At 48.8% G+C, this 21,748-nt stretch overlaps 1 protein-coding gene across 3 annotated transcripts; it reads left to right on the plus strand.

Annotated features, from left to right (window-relative positions):
* Positions 1-74: 74 nt before the first annotated feature.
* On the plus strand, positions 75-21,091 carry SPATA3 (spermatogenesis associated 3). 3 transcript variants are annotated; one of them, XR_003030178.2, is made up of 5 exons: positions 75-624; positions 4,793-4,970; positions 7,951-8,094; positions 8,280-8,432; positions 21,021-21,091. XR_003030178.2 is itself a non-coding variant. In XM_005203006.4 (4 exons), the coding sequence occupies exons 1-3, from the start codon at positions 216-218 to the stop codon at positions 8,054-8,056; spliced, it is 690 nt and encodes a 229-aa protein (XP_005203063.1). In that variant the 5' UTR covers positions 76-215; the 3' UTR covers positions 8,057-8,094; positions 21,021-21,091.
* The last annotated feature ends 657 nt before the right edge of the window (positions 21,092-21,748 follow it).

Below are 21,748 nucleotides of genomic sequence, written 5' to 3' on the forward strand. Positions count from 1 at the left end.
CAGCAGAGAAGACTGTCCCCAGAGCCCCTGCCATGGGAGCCACCCTGTCTTTTGTGACCTCACAGGAGGCGGGTGGGTGACTCTTCGCTTCAGGGCCTTAGCCCAGACGGACGCCAGAGCCTTCCCCCAGGGCAGGGGCACACGGCCCCTCAGCGAGGGAGCCGGGACATTAGGCAGCTCCATGTAGGTGCACGCTTAGGTCAGGAGGATCCACCATGAAGAAGGGCAAGAGGAAGAAGTCAGAAACCAGGCGCCGGGGCTCCACCTCCCGGCACGCCAGCTCCGAATCCACCCCCCAGCAGCAGAGCTCAGAGTCGAGTTCCCAGCAGCCCGTCTCTGGATCCAGCCCGCGACCACCCAGCCCCAAGCCCACCTCGCAGCTGCCCAGCTCGGGGTCGGCCCCCCTGACGCCCAACCCAGCACCTGCCCCACCGCCCCCCAGCCCAGGGCCCACCCCGCAGCAGCCCAGCTCGGGGTGCACCTCACAGCCCAGCAGCAACTCTACCCCCTCGCAACCTGCACGCCGAGCCCTCCCAGCTCCAGAAGTCAGCCACAGCCACTCAGCTCAGGACGTCGTGTCTCCAGACCCCAACTCCAAAGCATCCTCTCGGTCCAGGAAAGCAGGTGGGCGGCCGTCTTACTCAAGTGGTTCTAGGCTTTCTGCTGATGGATCCCAGGGCTGCCCCAGAGGCTGATAACTCTTCTGATTGGGTCGTGATGTACTGATAATGTGTATTCTGGAGCTGTGCAGTGGGGAGTGTGTGGGTGAGGGCGAGGGTGAAGGGTTTGGGGTTCATTTTTTTACCCAAGAGCCCAGGATTCCTGGGTTTTGTCATTCCTCACCATGTTGAGTCTCTCTAAAGACAGCCACAGGGTATTCAGACAGAGTAACATTGGCCGTGGCTCGGTGGGTAGTATTAGCTCCTTGGGAGCCATACATACCCAAATAAACACCAAGGCTGCATTAATAGAAGAATCCAGTGAAGGACAAGGAAGGCGGTCATGCTGCTTTACTCTGTCCTCATCAGGCTGTTTGTGTGCGTAAAAGATGCCTAACAATCTAGTCCAAGGAAGATAGTCCAGGTTGGGGAGCTGAGAGGAATCGGGGGAGGCAAGAGCCTTCTGGTGTAGGAGACTCCGTTGAGGGAATTGAAGGTTGTCTGTCTGTCAGCTGGAAAGTATGAGTAGATTTGTTCTATGTTGTTCTCAGATGTCCGACTAAGGGCCCATGGATAGGGTTGCTGGATAAAATACAGGCCTCCCTGTCAAATTTCAGATAAATAATAAGTGTGTCCTGAATATTGCACGGGCATCCTATATTTTTATTTGCTAAATCTGGCAACTCATCCATGGAAGGCACTGTAGAAGGTAGATTTCTGCTCAACTTTAAAAAGTATCCAACAATTAGCTCTGTCTGAAAATAGAATGGCTGTCCAGGAAAAGTTGTCCCCCGTCTTCTTGGGTAGCCAGAGTCTGAATGAGCATGGGATTGTGTCGAGAGAACTTGAACAGAGTTCAGGAGGTGGTCTGGTTAATACCATGCTACTAATAATGGTAATAGCTAACATTTATCACTGAGCACTCACCGCATACCTGACATTCGACTCAGCCAAGTGATCTTATTTCACAGTCTTATAAAGGAGATACTAGTATCATCTCCATTTTATGGATGGGGAAACTGAGGCTCAAGCAAGTGTAACAGCTGCCCCTCATGCAGCTGCTGGTAGCACTAAGAGGGGAACTTCGGTCTATTCTGACTTTAGAATCCTCCCTCAACTGCAGCAATGATCTTCCAATCCTGGAAGGTTTGGTGGTCTGCCCAGGAGGAAGAACATCCTTTCTGAGCTTCTGGATCTACCTTGAGCCAGTGCCCGTGACTGTGGTCCTGAGCCCACCAAACTCCCAGGACCACAGCATTCCCTCTCAGATTGTGTGGACATAAAATAAATGAGAGGAGTAAGAGTGAGTCCTAAATCCAAGTATGGCTGTGACAACAACATTTCTGTGGCTAGGGATCAATCCATTAACATGTGGAAATGTTTTGAGTATGATACTAAATATTGTATATGTTATGATCAGAAACATTACTTTGCCAACAAAGGTCCATCTAGTCAAAGCTATGGTTTTTCCAGTAGTCATGTATGGATATGAGAGTTGGACTATAAAGAAAGCTGAGTGCTGAAGAATTGATGCTTTTGAACTGTGGTGTTGGAGAAGACTCTTGAGAGTCCCTTGGACTGCAAGGAGATCCAACCAGTCCATCCTAAAGGAGATCAGTCCTGGGTGTTCATTGGAAGGACTGATGCTGAAGCTGAAACTCCAATACTTTGGCCACCTGATGCGAAGAGCTGACTCATTTGAAAAGACCCTGATGCTGGGAAAGATTGAAGGTGGGAGGAGAAGGGGACGACAGAGGATGAGTTGGTTGGATGGCATCACCGACTTGATGGATATGAGTTTGAGTAAACTCCGGGAGATGGTGATGGACAGGGAAGCCTGGCATGCTGCAGTCCAAGGGGTCACAAAGAGTCAGACACGACTAAGCGACTGAACTGATGACCGTCACACTGAGATAAATCTTTCTGGATTATGGCCTTGAGAACTGATCTGTAGAACACAAGACTTTCTATTTGCACATCTTTTCATGAATGCATGTGGCTCACCCTCAGATTGGTATTCTGTTTGTGGCGGAGGCAAAGTGGGAACTGGTGAGGCTCATCCATGGTTACAGTGGATGCCCACTCTTCTTCTGCCAAAGGAATTGTCTCCCTTGGAGCCAGAGTGGGAAGGAAGGTTGGTGATAAGGGATGAGGACCTTTAAATAAAAGATGCCATATTCTAAAATACAAATCTTTTCATATGTAGAGAATACTGTAGCTCAAGAAAATACAAGTCTTCCAGAAGAATGTCTGTAATCAAGAAGATGGACAATTTCAAGCCTCAGTGAGGCTGTGGGGAAGTCAAAACCTTCTCACACTGATGGTGGGAATGTAAAATGGTTAAACTGCTGTGGAAAACTGTCTGGGAGTTCCTCAAACGGTTAAACATGAAATTGCCATCTGATCCAGCAATTCCTGATCTGAGTATATACCTAAGAGAATTAAAGACATACATCCACACCAGAACTAAAACAGCAGCATTATTCATTATAGCCGAAAAGTGGAAACAGCTCAGTGACCATCAAATGATAAATGGATAAACAACATATGGTACATCCATGCAATGAAATACTAGTTGGCAATAAGAAGCGATGATGGGGATTTCCCTGGTGGTCCAGCCGTTAAGAATTGAAATTCCAATGCAGAGGACACAGGTCCCATCCTGGTCAGGGAAACTAAGATCCCACATGTCTTGGGGCAACTAAGCCCAGGTGCCACAACTACTGAACCTGCATTGCTCTGGAGCCCACACACAACTACAGAAGCCCTCGCATGACAACCAAGACCCAGTGCAGCCAAAATCAAAGACACGAGCGATGCTGATACATGCTGCCACACAGATGAACCTCAGACACATTAGACTAAGGAGAGAAGGCAGTCTCGAAAAAGCCCACATATTGTGTGATTCCATTTATGAAATGTCCACAATAGACAAATCTATTGCCCAGAACCGCAGGGAGTGGAGAATATGCAGGGCTGCTAATGGGCTTGGGGGAGGATGGAAAAGTTTGGAATTAGTGATGATGATTGCATACATTCATGAATATATTGAAAGCCACTGAACACTTCAAAGGGGTAAACTTTAGAATGGAAATTGTGTGTCCGGTTTGTTTGTTTGTTTTTTCCCAGTTTTTTAAAAGAAAAAAGATAAGTCTCATCTTTAGAATCCCGTCCCTCCCCTTTCCAGGAAAAGTTTCTGTCGTGGGCAAGTCTAAGTAGAATGGGTGTTGATCACTGGCTTCCTGGGCTTTAGGGTTGGCAGTTCAGTCAAGAAGCCAAGACAGGGAATTCCCTGGTGATCCAGTGGTAAAGATTCTGAGCTCCCAACATGGGGGGCCTGGGTTCGATCCTTGACCAGGGAACTAGATCCCACATGCCTCAACTAAGAGTTCACATGCCGCAACTAAAGATCTCACATGCCACAACAATGATCAAAGATCCTTCATGCTGCAACTAAGACCCGGTGCAGCCAAATATTATTTTAAAAAATAAAAAAAAGGAAGAGGGAGCCAAGGCGGAAGTAGTTACAGGAGGGAATGATCCATCCGGGAGTCCTCTTGCTAAACAGCAGAGGGCGCTGTCTCCAAGTTCCTCTGGGACCTGCAGCTCAGGACAGTAATGGAAGATGAGCTTGGGAAAGGATCTCAAAGACGGTCCACTGGAGTGGTTGTCTTCTGGATAAATCTGTGAGCTCCAGAAAAACGGAACATGGCCGCTCTGGTTGCAGGAATGTCAATGCCACCTCTCCTAGGATGTGCAGTCCTCCTTCCCTCAAATTCCGTGGAAAGAGCCCCAAATTGCGAGTTAGTAATCCTGAGCTGAAGCCTGATTCTTCCATCTCCTTACTATCGGGGCACATATTTGATATTCTTTGAGCCTCGGTTTCCTTATTTGTAAGCTGAGGATAACAATATTCCCCACCCCAGGACTGCTGACAATGAGATGCGATGGATAATGCCATACAGAGCACTGTCCAGGTGTGAGCTATTACATGGGTGTTCTCTGTGTTATTCCCAGGTAGCATGCATTATTTCCCCAAGCAGTCGTTCCTCTCTCCTCTACATAGGCCACTGCTCCTCGCATGGACACCTCCTGCAGCAGTGGGCCCCTCACCTCTCTCCTTCTCTGTCCAGCAGGGCCTCTGATTCGAGTGGGCCCGCGCGCATTCTGTTCCTGTTCCATTTGCCCCGGCAGCTCTGCTTGCTGGCGTCGTCTGGGCCTCTGCCACAGCCGCATCTTCGATGTCCTTCTGCCTCGGGCCTGGCCGACCATGTCAGGGAGAGGATTCCCAAACCTCCTCACCTTTTACAGGTTCTGCAGCCCCTGGGGGGGTGCTGGATCTTGGGCTCACCTCGTACTTACAGTCCTATGGACAGAGGAGCCTGGCAGGCTGTGGTCCCCAGGGTCGCAAAGAGTCAGACACGACTAAAGCAACTCAGCACGCACACATGCACTCAGCCTCCTCTGGGGACTCCAAGGCCCAGAGGAAAGCTGCTTCCTCGGGTGGGGCTTCTGGCCTTTTCTGCCTGGACCCACCTGCACAGAGAGGTGCCAATTTTCTCCTTTGGGGTTCATTCTTCTTTGCTTCAGAGCACACTCTCCCACAGCCCCTCCATCGCAAGCTCCCTGTCACTCAGAAGCTCGGTGATTAAACGCTCTGTCAGGCCACTGCCTCCTTCTGTGGCCTGTGCCACAGCCAAAAGCTTCCTGTTCTTGACCCGCATGTGAACTTCCCCCAGAATTTAGAGATACATGTGAATGTAAGTCACGTACCCCTTGGTGAGAAGAAGTCCTCCCCCTCCTTCAGCAGGTCTCAGGCTATTCCTGGCAGCCCCACAGGGGTCTGTCCCTGACCCAGTGGCCCCCACTGCCTCACCCTTCTCTTCCTCTCCCATGAAGCCCCCAGGTGGCTGCCGCTTCCCCTGGTGGGAAGACATCTGTCCAGGGAACTTCTCCAGTAGCTTTTGCAGTGGCGCAGGGCTACGTACGGAGAAGGCAATGGCACCCCACTCCAGTACTCTTGCCTGGAAAATCCCATGGACAGAGAAGCCTGGTGTGCTGCAGTCCATGGGGTCGCCAAGAGTCAGACACAACTGAGCGAGTTCACTTTCACTTTTCACTTTCATGCATTAGAGAAGGAAATGGCAACCCTCTCCAGTGTTCTTGCCTGGAGAATCCCAGGGACGGGGGAGCCTGGTGGCCTGCTGTCTATGGGGTCACACAGAGTCGGACACGACTGAAGCGACTTAACAGCAGCAGCATCAGGGCTACGTACAAGGGCTAGAGCAGGACCTCCACCTCCCCCCAGCTCTGGAAGCCAGGGAAGCCCCACTTATACTCAGATCTTACACATGTCCAACAGGATACATCTTCCATCTGGGCATCACCCACCCTAAAGCAGAACCCACCCACCCCCATCTCCATTCTACTCCTCTTCCCAGCCCCTCCCCCGCCAACTCCCCTGTCTTGTACATTCTTGAAAATCATCATCTCTCAGCCTTGTGAAGCGAGGCGAACAGATACCCAGGTGTGTTGGGAGAGCACACCAGAGCTAAAATGCTCTGCTACCTGGTAAGTCCTGGCTAGGAAGGGCCTGCCCCCGCCCCCACCATTGCCATGATCAGCTGTCTTTCCATTCAGTACATTCATCCATCTGGTGCCAGGGAGCGCCATGGATTCACAAACCACCAAGTAGGAAAACCTCCTCTGCATAGGATGCTAGGCACGGTGAGGGAAACCAGAACAGGGAGCTTTACTCTTAAAAATTGTGCCATCCACATGGTATCTGATTCGCGCTCCTTCCGTGGCCACCAGACCAAGGGGGAAGGCCTGCCTTTCCTCCCCACAAGGCCAGGGCCCTAGCTGCCTGCTTCCTTTGCCCCAGGGACCAGTTCTTCACTGATCTTTCTGTTTATGAAATTGCCCTTAGCCTCAGCAGGTCATGGGCTTCCCTGGTGGCTAAGCTGGTAAAGCATTCGCCTGCAATTTGGGAGACCTGGGTTAGATCCCTGGGTTGGGAAGATCCCCTGGAGAAGGGAACGGCTACCCACTCCTGTATTCTGGCCTGGAGAATTCCATGGACTGTATAGTCCATGGGGTCGCAAAGAGTCGCACATGACTGAAAGACTTTCACTTTCATTTTCTACATGATAAGCTAAGATGTGCATCTAGAAACTCCGATGCAAACCAGGAAGGGATCTGTGTCCCAAAAGAGATGTTCAAAGAGCTTCGCTCCTGAGCTGGGGTCCACGTAGATGCTGTGTTATCAGTCATATCTGAGCTGAATCTGGAAGGATTTTAGGATGCTCTTGAGCACACGCATACATGCACACGCACACACATACACATGGCCTATTTTAAAGGGAAAGGATCCCGGGTGGAGGAAAAGGTACAAGCGAGGCTCAGAAATAGGAATGTGAAGGGGAGGGGCCGAGGTCCAGTCTGGCCTGTGTCAGGTGTGCACCTAAGTCTGCTCAAGTTCACACCTGCTTCTGTAACCTTTCCATTTCTATGCAGAGTGGAGTGTTGGCTCTGGCTTTAAATACATTAAAATTTTGATTTTTTTAAATTAAATTAAAAAATTTTAAGTGCTTAAATATTAAGTAAGAATCTCTGCTTTAGTAGGGTCTTTGTCCAAATGGCTACTGCTTTTTCTGAGTGCCTTCCACGTCTGCCTGCAGTGCAGGAGACCTGGGTTCGATCCCTGTGTTGGGAAGATCCTCTGGAGAAGGAAATGGCAGCCCACTCCAGTACTCTTGCCTGGAAAATCCCATGGGCGGAGGAGCCTGGTAGGCTAAAGTCCATGGGGTCGCAAAGAGTCAGTCAAGTCACTTTCACTTTGTTCATACTTACTAGCAGCCTCGTGCAGTTTCCCTTCCCACCCGCTTTGTGGGGGTGTAATATGTGGCTTCTTCAGTTGCCTAATCTCCAGAACAGACCTATGCGGCAGGACTCCTCCACAGCGGGGTTGTGAGGCCTGAAGAGGACACTGGGTGGGAGGGAGGTGTTTAGCACAGGGCCTGGCACACGGTGGCCTTAAACACCTTGTCATCTTCTCTCTGAGTGCCCAGGGGAGCTGGCATCCCAGGCCAGCCCATCCCCGGATCCTGGAGGGAGTCTTGTGGTAGAGCGTTACTGAAAGAGGCGAAAGGAACTGTGTTCCCTTGAGAGGAGGACCTTTAGCGGGGAGGTGGGTGTTCCTGTCATCCTCATGGTTTCCTTTCCCCTGCCTACGGACGAGCACTAAAGCCCAGCTGCCCCCAACCCATGGGTTCTCTGCTTTGCTCTGCAGAAGACCTTCAAGAAAACATTCCACTCATCGTAATTCGCGTGCTCCGAGCCCTCGGAACTGTTGCTGTGGCTCTGGGAGCCCTAGGAGCTGCCTACTACATCCTTGAATCTTTGTAAACAAGTCCCCAGGCCCGCAGTCCGGCAGGTATGTGGACCCCTTTCATGCCCGTGGCCCTCTGCAGAGTGATCCTAGAGCCCATCGACTCGCCAGCCCTGTAGCATGGTGAAGCGCCTGTCCCTTCTCTGAAAGGAGGAGGTCTTTATGGGGGCACCAAGACCCCCAGTCTTTCAGGGGAAACTTGAGAGTGAGAGACTCATTTCTGGCCTCAGGGCCTACTGGCGTGGCTCTCTCGGGCAGCCCCGGACACTCATGGACAACGCTAAACCCATTGTTGGGATCGTCAAAACAGAGATTTCCCTGTTCCCTGCTGACCTCGGGTGGTTCCTCTCCTCACAGACCCCAGCTAGGAGGAGACAGGAGAGGTGAGCCGGGGGTCCTACACCTCTTGGAGCTTTTCCTTCAAACTTTCTCCCTGTGGTTCCCACTGTTTCCAGCCCTTCTTGTCCTCTGTGAACTTCGTGTTCCACAGAAACCTTCTCCCATCTTTTAAACCACTGTTCTCTCCAGCCTATTCCATCCTGTACTGTGGATGATTTTTACGTACATAGGTGGCCTGTCTCCACCTTCTAGTACAAGATCACTGAGGGCAGGGAGCCTGCCTTATGCAACATCTTGGATCCTCCCCTGTCTCAGGCTGGGCTCCCTAGTAGCAGAGCCTGAGACAAGGATTTGGGTGCACAGGATTTAGTGAAGGAAAAAGAGTGAGGGGAGGCCAGAGAGGGAGGGGACGGAGCAAAGCAAGGATGAGGTCTCAGCTGAAGTCCACTTAGCCTGGTCCAGGCAGGCCTGGAGGTTGAATGACACCCAGAGGGGGTCTAGCCTTGGGGCAAGAGGGTTGGCCTTTCTTGCTCTTCTGTGAGTCAGTCGTTAGCTACTGGGAGAGGTTGGGAGTGTGTGTCTTTGTGAAAAAGTGGCTCCCGTTTGGGTGAGGACAAGTTCCTGGGGAAGCAGGCAGCTCTAGGCCATCAGTAGACAGCGTTCATAATTCACAGGACTGGGCAGTGGATATGCAAGCGCACAAAGAGGATCTGAGCAGGCACTGAGAGCACCTTTTGCCGGGAGCCATCTCCCAGCATATTGCATATTGAGTGCAGCACTTTCACAGCATCATCTTTCAGGATCTGGAATAGCTCAACTGGAATTCTATCACTGCCGGGAGCCAGCGTGAGGAACTCTGCCCGTGGCAAAGGTCATGAGGAAGGAGGCTCAGCATACGCAAAGGCGGGATCGAGCCTCAGGAGTCCCCTTGGAAATTCTCGAGCATCTACCCCCAAAACCAGAGTCTGCCTATTTTCTGCTTTGTGCTCTCACTACACCTCTGACTTTATGGGGGGCTGTCCCCCACTACCTCTCTCTGAAAAAAGAGTTAACTTACAGCTCCAGTTAATAATTCCTGGGTGTGATAGTGTTTCAACCTACAAACTCTTTTGGAAGTCCTCTAGCCTGCCTGAATAGGTTTTTCCGGCCACATGTGATTGCTCAGAGTCTCCCAACTGTGAGAGGCATGAGATGTTCTAAACTGTCTAAATACAGATTCCTTTGAGCAGTTAAAAGATTGATTAGAAATTGTATTGGTGAAGGGTTTGTCACTTGTTGGGCCATTGTTTGCTGCTAAGTCTCCATATCCCTTACCTACTGTGTCCCTGGCAGTGTATTGACTACATTCAGGAATCTAAGTAGTAGCTTTAATGTTTGTAACCTGGGACCCTTGAGTTAATTCTTTTTCTCGTTATAGCCCACCACACCTTTGCTCTGTAGGAATGCAACTTTATCTAATGCTTTTGGAGGGTGGTGCCTGACTCATCACCTTTAGAGAAAAATAAGTTTTCTGAAGAAAGGGTCTTAAAATGTTAACAGGCCTCCAGGCCAGAAGATGATGCAAATCACCTAAACTTTTGCATATGATAAATTTGCAGGAAGAAAGCCTGGCTTGCTGCCTGACTCTACCCCTTCCCCCATTATCCTCTATGCATAACTTAAGGTATAAAAACTACTTTGGCAAATAAAGTACGGGCCTTGTTCACCAAAACTTGGTCTCCCCATGACGTTCTTTCTCTCACCTTCTGGCTGAATTATTCAGCCTCTTTTCTCCACTGAATTTCCTCACTGAGCTATCCTTATTTCAGCCTCTTTTCTCCACTGAATTTCCTCACTGAGCTATCCTTATTCTATTACTCTTTATATCTTTAATTAACATTTAAATAAGCTGTTGTTTCCTGATTCCTTCCTTCTCCGTTCCTCTCTCCTTTTCACTCTTTAGCTCTTTCTCTATCTTTAGATCTTTCTCTATTTTCTTTTGGTTATATACCCTATAATACATATTCTAGGGTCATAGATGGGAAATAAGTAATTTTTTATATAATTCCAGATGTTATTCCAAAATTATTATTCAAGTACTCTCCAGTTACCATTATATCGATATTCTCATTGCTTTACATCACCAGTAATTGGCATCATCTGGTATCATATATGTTTAACTATCTCCTGATATGTGGAGGGTGCACTGATGCCTCATACTGGTTTTCAACTCTGTTCCACTTATTCCTTGTGAGGTTTACCAGGATAATTCTGTTTTTTTTATCAATGAAATACCAGTTTATATATTTCTTCCACATTTCTATTGATTTAGAGAGCTTCTTTATATATTCTGTTTGTCATATTTACATATTAAAAATACATTCTTTTCAAAAAAAAGGGGGGAAAAGAAAAAAGGAAAGAAAATAGAGAAAGATCTAAAGATAGAGAAAGAGCTAAAGAGTGAAAAGGAGAGAGGAACGGAGAAGGAAGGAATCAGGAAACAACAGCTTATTTAAATGTTAATTAAAGATATAAAGAGTAATAGAATAAGGATAGCTCAGTGAGGAAATTCAGTGGAGAAAAGAGGCTGAATAATTCAGCCAGAAGGTGAGAGAAAGAACGTCATGGGAAGACCAAGTTTTGGTGAACAAGGCCCGCACTTTATTTGCCAAAGTAGTTTTTATACCTTAAGTTATGCATAGAGGATAATGGGGGAAGGGGTAGAGTCAGGCAGCAAGCCAGGCTTTCTTCCTGCAAATTTATCATATGCAAAAGTTTAGGTGATTTGCATCATCTTCTGGCCTGGAGGCCTGTTAACATTTTAAGACCCTTTCTTCAGAAAACTTATTTTTCTCTAAAGGTGATGAGTCAGGCACCACCCTCCAAAAGCATTAGATAAAGTTGCATTCCTACAGAGCAAAGGTGTGGTGGGCTATAACGAGAAAAAGAATTAACTCAAGGGTCCCAGGTTACAAACATTAAAGCTACTACTTAGATTCCTGAATGTAGTCAATACACTGCCAGGGACACAGTAGGTAAGGGATATGGAGACTTAGCAGCAAACATTGGCCCAACAAGTGACAAACCCTTCACCAATACAATTTCTAATCAATCTTTTAACTGCTCAAAGGAATCTGTATTTAGACAGTTTAGAACATCTCATGCCTCTCACAGTTGGGAGGCTCTGAGCAATCACATGTGGCCGGAAAAACCTATTCAGGCAGGCTAGAGGACTTCCAAAAGAGTTTGTAGGTTGAAACACTATCACACCCAGGAATTATTAACTGGAGCTGTAAGTTAACTCTTTTTTCAGAGAGAGGTAGTGGGGGACAGCCCCCCATAAAGTCAGAGGTGTAGGTGAGAGCACAAAGCAGAAAATAGGCAGACTCTGGTTTTGGGGGTAGATGCTCGAGAATTTCCAGGGGAACTCCTGAGGCTCGATCCCGCCTTTGCGTATGCCGAGCCTCCTTCCTCATGACCTTTGCCACGGGCAGAGTTCCTCACGCTGGCTCCCGGCAGTGATAGAATTCCAGTTAAGCTATTCCAGATCCTGAAAGATGATGCTGTGAAAGTGCTGCACTCAATATGCAATATGCCGGGAGATGGCTCCCGGCAACCTTTAATTATCAGTTCAGTCACTCAGGCGTGTCCAACTCTTTGCAACCCCACGGACTGCAGCATGCCAGGCCTCCCTGTCCATCACCAGCTCTCTGAGCTTGCTCAAACCAATGTCCATTGAGTCGGTGATGCCATCCAACCATCTCATCCTCTGTCATCCCCTTCTCCTCCTGCCTATAATTATCCCCATTGTCAAATCCATGTGCCATGAAAGCTTAATAAGTGATGAGGGGGAGGAGAAGGGGAGGCAGTAATGGGAGCTTTTTTTTTCTTTTTTTTAAAAAACTTTTTATTTTATATTGGAGTATAGTTGATTAACAATAGTTACTTTCAGGTGGTTAGTTTCAGGTGAACAGCAAAGGGACTCAGCCACACATATACATGTATCCATTCTCCCCCAGACTCCCCTCCCACCCAGGCTGCCACATAACACTGAGCAGAGTTCCCTGTGCTATCCAGTAGGTCCTCATTGGTTATCCATTTTAAATATAGCAGTGTGTACATGTCCATCCCAAACTCCCTAACTGTCCCTTCCCACATCCTTCCTCGCTGGCAACCAGCCCCAGACCTCTAGCAGCCACAGCAGGGTGTGTGGTGGGAATAGATGCTCAAAAGCCCAACCCAGAAAATAAGCTCCAGGGAGAGCTCGCCATCTCCTCAAAGGCTCTGCTGCCTGATCATGGGACCATTCATAAAAGAGCAGAGAAGCACCTTAAGCTTTGCAAAATTCCATAGCAGCTGAGGATCCCCGGTTTCCTCATCTGTAAACAGGAAACGTCATAGAACCTTCCTCTTGAGATGGTTGGGAGCATGAGACGGGGTGCTTGGAGGGCAGAGAGATGGCCAGGAGTCTTGTTACTGTTATCATCTTGGAGATGGTTGGGAAGATGCTGGTTTTGGAGTTAGAGCCCACGGTTCTAGTCTGGCCTCCACTCCCAGGTCGCTGGGTGTTCGGGCCCATATTACTTAACTTCTGTGAGAGTCGGTATCATCTCTAAAGTGGGGAGAATAACAGCACGTTCAAGGGCAGTGGTTGTGAGGATGAACTAAGGGATGTACGGCCCTCCCGGGCTGGCCACCGGCTGGGTAGACAGTGTGCTGTGCTGAGTCATTTCAGTCATGTCTGACTCTTTGCGACGCTATGGACCAAAACCTGCCAGGCTCCTCTGCCCATGGGATTCTCCAGGCAAGAATACTGGAGTGGATTGCCATGCCCTCCTCCAGGGGATCTTCCCAACCCAAGAACTGAACCAGCGTCTCTTACATCTCCTGCACTGGCAGGCTGGTTCTTTATCACTAACACCACTTGGGAGGCCCTGGGTAAGGTGGTAGTGACTGGCGTTTGAAGATGGTGCCTGAGCTAAAGCGTTTCATCTTAGAATCTCCTCCTGGCAGCACCTATGGGTGTGAGCTTGGGCAGGAAACCTTGGGATCAGATCCTCATTCTACCCCCAGTATTTCTTGGGCCTGGACAAGGTTTTTAACTCCTGATGCTTCATTTTCTTGCTAAGTGCTGATAATAATAGTACAGCCCACGTTAAGTGGGGGGACTCGGTGAAAAAAACGCATGTTAAACACAGTGCAGTGTCTGCCACAAAGAAGACCTCAACGTAGCGGCTACATCATCATCATCCTTTTTTAACTCAGTAGTCCCCAAATTTTATTGACCTTTGAAAGCTATAATATAATTTATTTTTTAAATATTTTTAGAGTAGTATTAACCTACAATGCTCCATTAGTTATGGCGCACAACATAGCGATTCTATGCATTACACAATGATTGCCACAGACACTATAGTTTTATTAAAACCTAAAATTGTTAACATCAGTAGATAAGAAATTTGTAAACTAGAAGTCAGAATATAGTCAAGCTATGTTTTACAGCTGATCACTTATTTTCTTTAAATTAGCTTCCTTTTTAGCTTAAATGCAATTATCTCCAGTTCAATTCAGTCACTCAGTCGTGTACGACTCTTTGCGACCCCATGGACTGCAGCACGTCAGGCTTCCCTGTCCATCACCAACTCGCGGAGTTTACTCAAATTCATGTCCACTGAGTTGGTGATGCCATCCAACCATCTCATCCTCTGTCATCCCCCTCTCTTCCTGCCTTCAATCTTTCCCAGCATCAGGGTCTTTTCAGATGAGTCAGTTCTTTGTACGGAGAAGGCAATGGCAACCCACTCCAGTACTCTTGCCTGGAAAATCCCATGAACAGAGGAACCTGGTAGGCTGTTGTCTATGGGGTCGCACAGAGTCAGACACGACTGAAGCTATTTAGCAGCAACAGCAGCAGTTCTTCATATCAGGTGGCCAAAGTATTGGAGTTTGAGCTTCAGCATCAGTCCTTCCAATGAATATTGAGGACTTATTTCCTTTAGGATGGACTGGTTGGATCTCCTTGTATTCCAAGGGACTCTCAAGAATCTTCTCCAACACCACAGTTCAAAAGCATCAATTCTTCACCACTCAGCTTTCTTTATAGTCCAACTCTCACATCCATACATGACTACTGGAAAAACCATAGCTTTGACTAGACAGACCTTTGTAGGCAAAGTCTCTGCTTTTTAATATATTGTCTAGGTGGTCATAACTTTCCTTCTAAGGAGCAAGCATCTTTTAAATTTCATGGCTGCAATCACCATCTGCAGTGATTTTGGAGCCCAAAAAAATAAAGTCTGACACTGTTTCCACTGTTTCCCCATCTATTTGCCATGAATTGATAGGACCAGATGCTATGATCTTAGTTTCCTGAATGTTGAATTTTAAGCCAGCTTTTTCACTCTCCTCTTCCACTTTCATCAAGAGGCTCTTTAGTTCTTCTTCACTTTCTGCCGTAAGGGTGGTGTCATCTGCATATCTGAGCTTATTGATATTTCTCCTGGCAATCTTGATTCCAGTTTGTGCTTCATCCAGCCCAGCATTTCCCATGATGTACTCTGCATAGGAGTTAAATAAGCAGGGTGACAATATTCAGCCTTGACATACTCCTTTTCCTATTTGGAACCAGTCTGTTGTTCCATGTCCAGTTCTAACTGCTGCTTCCTGACCTGCATACAGGTTTCTCAAGAGGCAGGTCAGGTGGTCTGGTATTCCCATCTCTTGAAGAATTTTCCACAGTTTATTGTGATCTACACAGTCAAAGGCATACTTTGGCCACCTCATTCGAAGAGTTGACTCACTGGAAAACACTATGATGCTGGGAGGGATTGGGGGCAGGAGGAGAAGGGGACGACAGAGGATGAGATGGCTGGATGGCATCACTGACTTGATGGACATGAGTTTGAGTGAACTCCGGGAGTTGGTGACAGACAGGGAGGCCTGGCGTGCTGCGATTCATGAGGTCGCAAAGAGTCGGACACGACTGAGCGACTGAACTGAAATGATAAAGCAGAAATAGATGTTTTTCTGGAACTCTCTTGCTTTTTCAATGATCCAGTGGATGTTGGCAATTTGATCTCTGGTTCCTCTGCCTTGTCTAAAACCAGCTTGAACATCTGGAAGTTCACAGTTCACATATTGCTGAAGCCTGGCTTGGAGAATTTTGAGCATTACTTTACTAGCGTGTGAGATGAGTGCAATTGCGTGGTAGTTTGAGCATTCTTTGGCATTGCCTTTCTTTGGGATTGGGATGAAAACTGACCTTTTCCAGTCCTGTGGCCACTACTGAGTTTTCCAGATTATCTTCAAATGGGCCATAAATGCAAAATCCTACGTTTTGTCATTAAAAGATCACGGGAAATATAAACACTGTAAAAATGAAATGTCCTGGAATTCTGGCTGACGGGGTGCCTGAAAAAAATCTCAGCTTTGATGTCAGTGTCCTGTGTGTTCAAAGATACTTGATTAGTGCTGGGTGTTAAGACTAGCCAGCTCCACACCGAGACCTTCTTTAACCAGAGAGTTGAAAGACCACAGGAATAGGTAGTGATTCCATATTATTGACTGCAATGTCCAGTGCCACTCAGAGAGTCTGGGGTCCACGACGGGTATGTCCAGCCCTGAGCCCTGGGGGATGGGGAGATGATGGGAGGAGAGACAGGAGGAGGGGAAGTGAAGGGGGGCGCAGACTGCAGGGAGAACGGAGAGGCAGAGAAGGGAGGAAGGAGTGAATTGGAAACCTGCCCTGCCTGGACTAGGTCACCTCCCTGGGACTACTGAGAGTTTGCATTGGTGGCAAAGTTAACAAGGCTCCCCAGAGACCGAATCCAGGCTCCACTCCGGCCCTAAAGCTGTGTGTATGTTGCTGGCAGGGGTCCAGTTGGCAGGTGGGGCTTGTTTGGGGACCCCAGCATCACTGCCATCACTTTCAAACCACGCAGTGTGCCAACATCACACAGTTCTGCCTCTTTCTTCTGTTCTGAGTGGTGACTCCTCTGTCTCCCTAGGGCAGGCCCCTTTCCCAACACAGAGTTAGGACAGGTGGGTCCTCCCAGGGACAGACAGACCCTCTGTCCTCGGTCCCATGATTTCCCTGGAGAAGAGGCAGACTATGCCAGCGCCCCCGCCCATGTAGTGGCCTGAGACAGAGCCCTTTCCAAGCCCCAGAGCCCATGCCTGGTGATTGTGAGGAGAGGGTGCTTTCTCACCAGACCCTCTGCTTCTGTCAAATTGCTCTTCTGGTGACAATTTGGGAACCAGTGTTGAGATCCACGCTCACTGGCATCACATGTGTTTTAAATGACCTCATTTCCAAACTTGGCTTCTGTCAGGGCCAGGCTGTGATGTAAACTCCCCCGTCATTCAGTGGATGCTGAGGGTTCTGAGGGTTGGATGCACGCACCACCAGTAGGAGGCAGGGAAGCATTTTCTGGAAGCCCAGAACTAATAGCCACTGGTGGCCATGGTATCTCCCACCTGGCTCCCCAGTGTCCGCCCAACACCCCTCCCCATGTAGGTATGCAAGTGGGTCAGCTGGGCTGTCACACATTAGTACTGACCATGTGCCCAGCACCACATCAGGTGCTGTGAGATGTGATGACACAGTAGGGCATGGACAGCCAAGTCCACCAACAGGCCAGGGCTAGACTCGCGACTCTGAGGTCTGGTAAAATCTGTGGATCTAGGCCAGCCAAAGTCCCCAGGCAAAGAGATCAGAGGTGAAAATTCAGATGGAGGCCCACATACTTACCTGCCATCCAAGCTAGAAGGTGGCAGAGTCCACACAGTGGGGAGTATTTGGTAATTAAATAATGCATTCATTCATTAGATATTTCCTGGGCACCTACCTTGTGCTATAGGAGTAAACCAAGCCAGACAAGAGCTCTCCTCGGGGAGCCTACATTCCAGTAGATGCAGGCAGACTGTGGACAAGTCAGTGAATAAACAGGATCACTTGATTTGGTGGTAAATGTTGTCAAGGAAATAAAGTGGCTCTGATAAAAAGCAGAGAGAGGTGGGCTGAGCAGGAGGGGCCGCTGCCAGAGCCTGGCTGTTCTGTGAAGACCCCTCTGAACTCAGGTACCTTTGGCAGAAGGAGCCAGACCATGCGGATCTGAGGGAAGAGCATTCTGTGCAGAAGGAACAGCAAACCCTACATCCCTGAAACAGGAAAGATGCTTAATGTTAAGTTTTAGGGCCAGAGAAGCCAGTATGGCTAAGAGCTAAGGGGTCAGGATGCCACTTTAGGGGAGACCAAGGTCAGGCAAGGTCTTGGAGTTTCCATTGTGTTCTAGATGTGGTGGACAGCCCCTGCTACAGAGCAACAGCAAATCCTTACATAAGCACACCTCTGGACACTTTACATTTATTGCGTGCATGCTGAGTTGCTTCAGTCATGTCCAACTCTGTGTGACCCTATGGACTGCAGCCTGCCAGACTTCTCTGTGCTTGGGATTCTCCAGGCAAGAATACTGAAGTCGGTTGCCATTTCCTCCTCCAGGGGGGTCTTCCCAACCCAGGAATCGAATCCAAGTCTCTATGTCTCCTGCATTGGCAGGCGGGGACTTTACCACTAGTGTCACCTGGGTTGACCAAAAAGATCATTGGAAATTTTCCGTAATAGTACGAAAAACCTCAAACGTTTTGGCCAACCCAATATTAACTCATGCATCCTCCTCTCAAATGGGAATATCTCAAGCTCCTGGTTTTGATTCAAAACAATCACAGTATCTATTGGGTAAAGAATGGGAATGGAGGAGGAAGACCAGGTAGGACTCATTTGCACTGGTCTAGACAGGCAAAGACGGTGCTTGGACCAGGGTGATGGGTGTAGAGGGAAAATGAACAGGTACAGTGTGGGCTTCCCTGGTGGCTCAGACGGCAAAGCATCTGCCTGCAATGCAGGAGACCCGGGTTCTATCCCTGGGTCAGGAAGATCCCATGGAGAAGGAAATGGCAACCCACTCCAGTCCTCTTGCCTGGAAAATTCCATGGATGGAGAAGCCTGTAGGTTACAGTCCATGGGGTTGAAAAGAGTCAGACACAACTGAGCGATTTCACTTGGCTTCAGTGGACAGTGTGGGGATTGAACCAGCAAGTCTGGCTGGTAGACTGGATGAAACAATGAGGAAAAGGGAAGCCTCAAAATTGACTCCAAGAGGATGAAGGCACAAGGGACAGAAATCAAGAGTTCTGTTTTACTGTTATTTTTGCTGGACAACCAAGTGGAGATGTCAAGTAGGTAGAAGGATAGAGGGAGCTCGCAGGAAAGGATGGGTCTTAGCTGTGAACATAAGGGTCATTAGCAATAGCTGATGTAGGGAAGATGGATAGAGCAGAGGGCCAACGTGGAGAAGTCTGATAGTGAAGGGAGACCCTGCGGAGTAGACACCTGTTCCTGGTCTTCTCTGGGTCTAGGTGAGCACCTGGGATCTCAGGAGGCTTCCAGAGGTAAGGAAAGCAGGCAGGCTCAGGTCAACAAGTGTCCACAAGGTCACAGAGATGTATCTCAGTGGGAGGAGCTGGTGAGCTGTGACCTCTGGTGGTAAGGCTCCAGCTGCTTCTCTCTGCTTGTTCCCCTATTCCCTGACAAATGTGGACAGACAGATGTGCGCTTCCCCAACCTGGTGCCAGGACCCATCCCCATTCATGTAGCGAACAGTGGGAGGACCCTGAACCAGCACTGGGGTTCGGGTCTCATTGCCTCTTGATTGGATGAGCCGACCCTGGTGCTCACAGAGCCCCCACTTGCCAGGCATCTTGTTGCTCAGCAGCTGCTCTCCATGCAGACCCTTTCACGTGCAAAGAGTTTTCACTGCTTCGAGAGAAAATTTCCTTAGCTTGACAGTTGAACGAAGCTTACCTACCTCTCTCATGTGGTTAAGGTGCTTCCCAGTAAATCTGGGAAGTGTTCTACCAATGGCATTGCTCTGACGCCTCTCTTTTTAACTCAACTGTAAGACGAAAGTGGGAACTGGTAGGTTTCCAAATGCCCACAAGGCCTTTTCAGTTCAGTCAGTTCAGTCGCTCAGTCGTGGCCTTTTACGACTTGATTTACAAGTGGATTATGAGTTAGGTTACTTGGTGCTGCCAATTTCAGAGAATCCAGTTCAAAATGATATTAAGGAGATTATCTCACATAACAACAGGACAGCGGGCAAGTGTCAGAGCTGGTTAACTCAGCGGTGTCATCAGACACCTGGGGACTTTTCCAGCTTCCGGCTCTGACACCCTTAGCACGGGGCTGGCTAGTTCCCCTCCTGGGCAGATGGCTAGAGGAGCTCTCAGAATTGTATCCTCATACCTTAAAAAGCTAGGTGGCGCTGATAGTAAAGAACCCCCCTGCCAATGCAGGAGACCTAAGAGATGCAGGTTCCATCCCTGGGTTGGGGAGAACCCGTGGAGAAGGGCGTGGCAACCCACTCCTGTATTCTTGCCTGAAGAGTCCCATAGACAGAGGAGCCTGGCGGGCTACAGTCCAAAGGGTCACAAAGAGTCAGACACAACTGAAGCGACAGCACGCATGCACACCCTGACAGCCAGAAGCAAGGGAAAAGGCCACCTCCCCTTGGGTCTCTTCTTGAGTTAAAAATCTGTTCCCAGGGTGCCCCTCTCCTGGAATACTTGCTCCCTCATTGGGGGTGACAAGCCCCTGCACTGGGTCTCCTGCTCCTTCTTAAGCAAATTAATAGCATAGCAGGGTGAATTTTCGTGACTGGATTAGACCGGTCTAGATGTCCCCCACACCCTGCCCCTATGGACTAGTGGGGACAAGGAGGGGCGTATCCAGCCAAAGGAGGCCCCTGCCAGGAAAGAAGACGTGAGAGTGGATATGGGAGAAGCAGACAGCAGCACCGACTATGGCGGGCAAGAGCGTTTAAAGAAGGTGATATGTTAGGCAGTGCAGGATGAACGGCCAAGTGCAGACCTGTTGGCCTGGAGACCTCTCTGACTTCAGTATTTCAGCCACTGAAAGCCACCCTGAGGACCCGTGAATCAATGCACATGCGTATGTTGGTGGGTGGAGGAGGGATGAATTACGGGCATTTGCTGAGTCATCCAGAGCTTCAGAGACTCAGCTCTTCGACCTTCTGAGAGGGAGATGGGCAGTTGGGTGTCCTTCTTACCCTAGAGTGAGGAACCATATGATGACAGTGGCAAAGCCTCCTCTCAAGGGAAAGACGTTTACAGAACTTTCTTTCCAAAAACTTGGTGAGCCTCTCTCGCTGCATCCCACCAGTGAATGACGCAGCACTAAAATCAATCAGCTGCTTTCCCCTCTCCTTTTGGGCGCTGAGTGTAGTAAAACCACCACGGCCTTCCATTTCAGGGGAGAGAGGCTCCATCTTAAGTGCTGGGGACAGGGAGAGGAAACAGAAGGTGCCAACAATGGCCCAAGCCCAGTTCCTGCCAGGCATTTTGCATAAGCTCGTTACAGCCTGAAGGGAAAAAAACAAAGTCTCTGTGAGTTCAGACAAAAGGAAGAGGGAAGGTGATGAATGGAAGAAATTTTAATCCTAAATTATTTATTTTCCCACAGGAGGATCTTAGCTGCTAAACCCTCACCCTGAGGCCATAAAACTGGAAAGCCACCAGAACTCTGGGGTCACAGAGTGTTGTCTAAGCTAATGGCTCTGTCCTTATTTTTCTTACAGATCCAGTTTTCCATCAAGGATCTCTCTTGTCACCAAAATAGAACAAAACCAAAAAAAAATCAAAAAAAGGAGTTCTGTTTCTTTAGTGTGTTTTACCTAGAGACACAAAAGTTGGTCTCGGCAAATGGGTAGGGAAATGTGAGGGCCTTGGTGACTTTGTGAGCCCCCCCACCCCAAGGTAAACCAAGGTGGAATCCTACCCTTCCTTTTGGGGGCCACGGACCCAAGGGAGGCAACTTTGTCTGCACACACTCACAGAAGAAACGATTTCAGATTTTCCTATTTTAAATGCAGGAATTAGGCAACTTAATTCAATACCTAAGGTAACTAGTCAACGGGCACTAGTATCCACCACCAGAAAACTCTGTCCCTGGGAAATGGCTTCATTCAGCTTCGCCTGGGATGGGGGAAGTTCAGAGCCTGTCGAGGCGTGGCTCGCAGCCTTGTGGTTTGTCGGGTGATGTACCTGCCCCCAGCCAGTGCCTGCTGGGTCTGGACATCTAGTTCCTGGACCGGCTGAGGCAGAAGTCTTAGTTCAAGGTTATCCCAGGAAACACCAATAGGGGAGACAGGTGTGGAACAGGTACAGTGGCCACTGGGGGCAGATGAAGCTGTATCCTTCTAACACAGTGCTAGGGAACAGAACACATACCTCAGAGTCACCCCGCCCTGGAGGGGAAGTTGGGTATTATTTATACACTCATCGGTTAAGGGCTCCTGGGAGGGAG

Source organism: Bos taurus, chromosome 2, assembly GCF_002263795.3.
Source record: "Bos taurus isolate L1 Dominette 01449 registration number 42190680 breed Hereford chromosome 2, ARS-UCD2.0, whole genome shotgun sequence".
Classification (NCBI taxonomy): domain Eukaryota; kingdom Metazoa; phylum Chordata; class Mammalia; order Artiodactyla; family Bovidae; genus Bos; species Bos taurus.

What these genes read in the sequence shown, in the direction of transcription:
- SPATA3 (XM_005203006.4), top strand. Translation starts at nt 216, where the DNA reads ATGAAGAAGGGCAAGAGGAAGAAGTCAGAAACCAGGCGCCGGGGCTCC. An exon ending in CTCTCGGTCCAGGAAAGCAG is followed by an intron (nt 625 to 4,795) that starts GTGGGCGGCCGT and finishes TCTGTCCAGCAG; the next exon opens with GGCCTCTGATTCGAGTGGGC. An exon ending in AACCTCCTCACCTTTTACAG is followed by an intron (nt 4,971 to 7,950) that starts GTTCTGCAGCCC and finishes TTTGCTCTGCAG; the next exon opens with AAGACCTTCAAGAAAACATT.